Genomic DNA, 4,107 nt, shown 5'->3' with positions numbered 1-4,107 from the left:
AATTGAATGACAACAGACCTGATCAGATCCATACAAACGTCACTACAGCGTGAGAAATTACAGGACTGTGTTGTTGGTTGTTTGTTTGTTCTTGTTTTCTTTTTTTCAGTTTTTTCTTTTTTTTCATTTTGTTCTTTTCTTGTTCAAGTTTGATGATGACGGCTGTACATTCTCCAGGAGTGAGCCTTGAAATCTTGACCCCATGACCCCCCCGCCCCCTACCAATGACCTTTCACCCCTGCGGAAAATGACTAGCGTTACATTACCTGTACATGTCTACGATCCCTCCCCCTTCTCATTCGCACGCACGCACACGCACACACACACACACACACACACGCGCGCGCGCGCACACACACGGACACACACACACACCTGTGTCTAATAACTAGCGTTTACAGTAATAATACCTGTACATGTCTACTCTCCATCTCTCTCTGTCACACACACATTTTCATATTCATTCTCAGCGCACGCGCACACGCACGCACACACACGCGCGCACACACACATGCGCGCTCACACATTTTGCGCTCCAGACTCACATCTGATGGGATGATCTGCCGGTCTTTCAAAGTTATGGGCATTTGCGATTCACTCTGATAAGTGTCAGTATATCCATGTCAGTGTGTGCATATGAGTGTGAGCACGTGCGTGTGAGTGTGTGTGTGTGTGTGTGTGAGCACGCATGTATGCACACCTTGCATTCCTATCGTCTTTACCAACATCCAACACATTTTTGCTCCACCATATTCCCCTTACAACTACCACCAGCTCCAACACTTGAGTTCCTTTCTCTTCGTAGACGACCCCCCCTCCCCCTCCCCTCCAACCCACTACCACTACCCCCAACATACCGTACCTTCTCTCTCTCTCTCTCTCTCTCTCTCTCTCTACCTCCTGCACAGTACACACCTAGAGTGCGTTTTAATATGCGACCTTGCCTCCTCCACTTGCTTCTCGTCATGATGACATCACTGACAACAGCATTATATTTCAATATCTTGCAAAAGCTCAATTGTAAAGTCTTTTTCTCGTTTGCAATTGGGATGGTGAATGAAAAACAGTCCCTCAAAAGTTGTTGTGGCGAGGCTGACAGCTGGGAAACTATCGTTTTCTCCACGGAGGAGGGGGCAGGAGGCAGGATGAGGAGACAAGCACAAGTGGAGGAGGCAAGGTCACATATTGGGATGCACCCCTAGTATCCTCGGGTCCTTCTCTTACCCATCCAACCTGTCTCTAAGCTGCCCCGGTGCTGCCTTGTTATGTTCTCTGCACACTGTAAGGGCTTCCGCACACCGGCTCCGACAGCACTGCGGAGCACTTTCGCTTCCAACAGAATTCCGACCCCCAAACCCAATTTCACATGAACATAGCATGGATAGTCAATGGGCAGCGCAGGCAAAATAGAACTTGTCTCTAATCTCTATCCGACATCCGCGAATGTCCGCAGACATCGGTGCCAGTGTGTGGGGTTCTATTGAAAACAATGGAATCGAACTTTTGGGGAGCAGAGCTCAACACTTTGTCGGAGCCGGTGTGCGGAAGCTCTAAGCTCAAATTTGGCCCGCGGAGCCATTTTATTTGGCCCGCGAGATCATTTCAAATGTGTATTACAGTTGTCCCACATACACCATTAATGTACAGCTCTGGATGGCTGGACATCATCACCATGACAACCGCCACATTTGTGATGATCACAGAGATCACCAAATCCGAAACCACACTGATGCAGCACGCAGCACCATAAACGAACGCGGTTTGAATTATCGACCATGACCAACCAACAGGCTGTCGGTGCCATGACAACATCTTCTCAAGTCACCTCGACCAATCAATAGCCACCCAACAGCCTGTTGTCACGACAACCAGAGTTGTATAAAGTAGAAGTACTCTTAAAGATATAATTACACAACACTAATAATATGCCATTACATGGTTTTGACTTTGCAATATCATGCTACTAGTGTTGTAATCACATCTGTAAGAGTACTTCTACTTTATACAACTCTGACGATAACATCTCCTCACCTCTCCTTGACCCGACCAAACCAACAGCCTCTGAGCGTCTCAACTACCATGGTAAACGTCTCAAATACCAAGGTAAACGTCTCAACTACCATGGTCAACGTCTCAACTACCAAGGTAAACGTCTCAACTACCATGGTAAACATCTCAACTACCATGGTAAACGTCTCAATCCATCAGCCTCCAAAACAACCCTTTGCCAGGGTAACGACTCGAGTCAACATCCCCCAAAAACGACTTCCTTTGGCCCTTCCCAACCATGACCCTTTTATAACCTTTGACCCTATGACCTGTGCAGCGGGGGAGAATCACAGAAGGGGCAGTTAAGTGCCAGCACAGCACATCTCAGCTCACCACCACCACCTGAGATACATAAATGATGCTCCCCACAAGTAAGCTGCTAACTTGGTTAGCAACGATGTTGTCAAGAAACGCACCCCTGGTAAGGAATTTCTAACCTGGGGTGAGTTTCTGGAAAGCGTAGTTGCTAACTATGTTAGCTACTTTGTTGGTTGCCATGTAATTTCCCATTGGCATACAGAAGTTGCTAACTGCTAACTACGCTTTCCAGAAATGCACCCCAGAACGCAATGTGACTGCATAGCAGATGTGCAGCATGCAGCATCTGCAATGGGACCAATGTTTAATATGTTCATTTATGTTTAGGAAACCGCAAACTGCTCCAATCAGATTCATTTCCTCCCCCGCGCTCGTCAATGCTCGTCACTTCCTGTTAGCCAACATATGACCCTTGACCTTTGAAATGACACTTTGACCTTTTCACCTTCCCCACCAAGGACATCATGCCCTCCGAATACTGCCTACAGCCCATAAATAATATTAACAACATTAATTAGAATTATAATAATCCGTAATAATTAATAATAAAGCACAAACGATACCAGATCCTGTCTCAGACCTGTCTCAACACCACAGGCAGCCGTCATATCAGAAAGAGAGAGAGAGAGAGAGAGAGAGAGAGAGAGAGAGAGAGAGAGAGAGAGAGAGAGAGAGGTAATGTGTGTGTGTGTGTGTGTGTGTGTAAGTGACAGATTAGAGAGCTGTTCTACAATGATCAACTTCAACGCAACAAACCCACACAGAAAAAAGCCCACACAGAGTCCATCACTCACACAAACAGGAAAAAAACCTCACACAAAATGAGAGACTGGCCCTGTCATCCTGTCTTTCAATAACATACACGCGCACGCACGCACGCCATTTGACTGATCCCGGACACACGCGCACGCGCACACGCACACGCACAGACACACGCACAGACACACACGCACACACTTAAGAGGTAACCCCACCACCTCCCCTTTAACCCCCCCCAAAAAGGAAAGAGTCTGGTCAAAGTAACTCGTTATGAGCGAGAGACTCCTCGAGACAAACTTAGTCTACACATGAAAATAACAACATACAGCCCAACACACACACACACACACACCCACCCACACCTCCCATCAACACACACACAGACAGAGACAAACAACCAGGCCACAAAGAAAAGTTTGTAAGTGTGTGTGTGTGTGTGTGTATAGTGTTTGTAAATGTAGTGTTATCTGTATTTCGGAGTTTGCAAAATGTTTGTGTGTGCTTTCGCAGGCGTCAGACTGTGTGTGTGTGTGTGTGTGTGTGTTTGCGTGTGTGTGTGTGTGTGTGTGTGTGTGTGTGTGTGTTTGCGTGCTCGAGAGAGAGGTCGTCCTCACAGCATGCAGCTGTTGTTTAGTTTTCTTGAAAGCACAAGCGCAGGTGTGGAAGAGAAGGGGGAGGGGTTTGGTACAGAGGGGGAGGAGTTAAGATGGCGATGGGAGGGGCTTAATATGACCAGTGACAGGAAAAGCAGGAAGTGAAGCAGGAGGGTGGGTGGGGCATGATGATGTGCTGATGATGATGATGAAGACGATGATGATGTCATGGCTCTCCCTGCTCATGATTGGTCGTTCTCTGCGGGGGGCGGGCTGGAGTTGCCCGTGTCCATTTCTGATTTGCTGGAGATGCGGTCGAGTTCCGCCTGCACGTCCGTCAGACCCAGCTTCGAACCTGCAGCACAGACACAGACACACACGAACGCAC

At 47.7% G+C, this 4,107-nt stretch overlaps 1 protein-coding gene across 2 annotated transcripts in view; it reads right to left on the bottom strand.

The window, feature by feature from the left end:
- Nucleotides 1–870: 870 nt before the first annotated feature.
- LOC134436672 (cytoplasmic dynein 1 light intermediate chain 1-like) overlaps nt 871–4,107 on the bottom strand; it is a 22,628-nt gene continuing 19,391 nt past the window's right edge. For both annotated transcript variants that reach the window (XM_063185982.1, XM_063185983.1), the window contains exon 13: nt 871–4,074. In XM_063185982.1, the coding sequence (XP_063042052.1) occupies nt 3,962–4,074 (113 nt within the window). In that variant the 3' untranslated portion in view covers nt 871–3,961. The remainder of the gene's footprint in view (nt 4,075–4,107) is intronic.

This window comes from Engraulis encrasicolus, chromosome 20, assembly GCF_034702125.1.
Source record: "Engraulis encrasicolus isolate BLACKSEA-1 chromosome 20, IST_EnEncr_1.0, whole genome shotgun sequence".
NCBI classification, from domain to species: Eukaryota; Metazoa; Chordata; class Actinopteri; order Clupeiformes; family Engraulidae; genus Engraulis; species Engraulis encrasicolus.
This window is presented reverse-complemented; position numbering and strand designations above follow the sequence as displayed.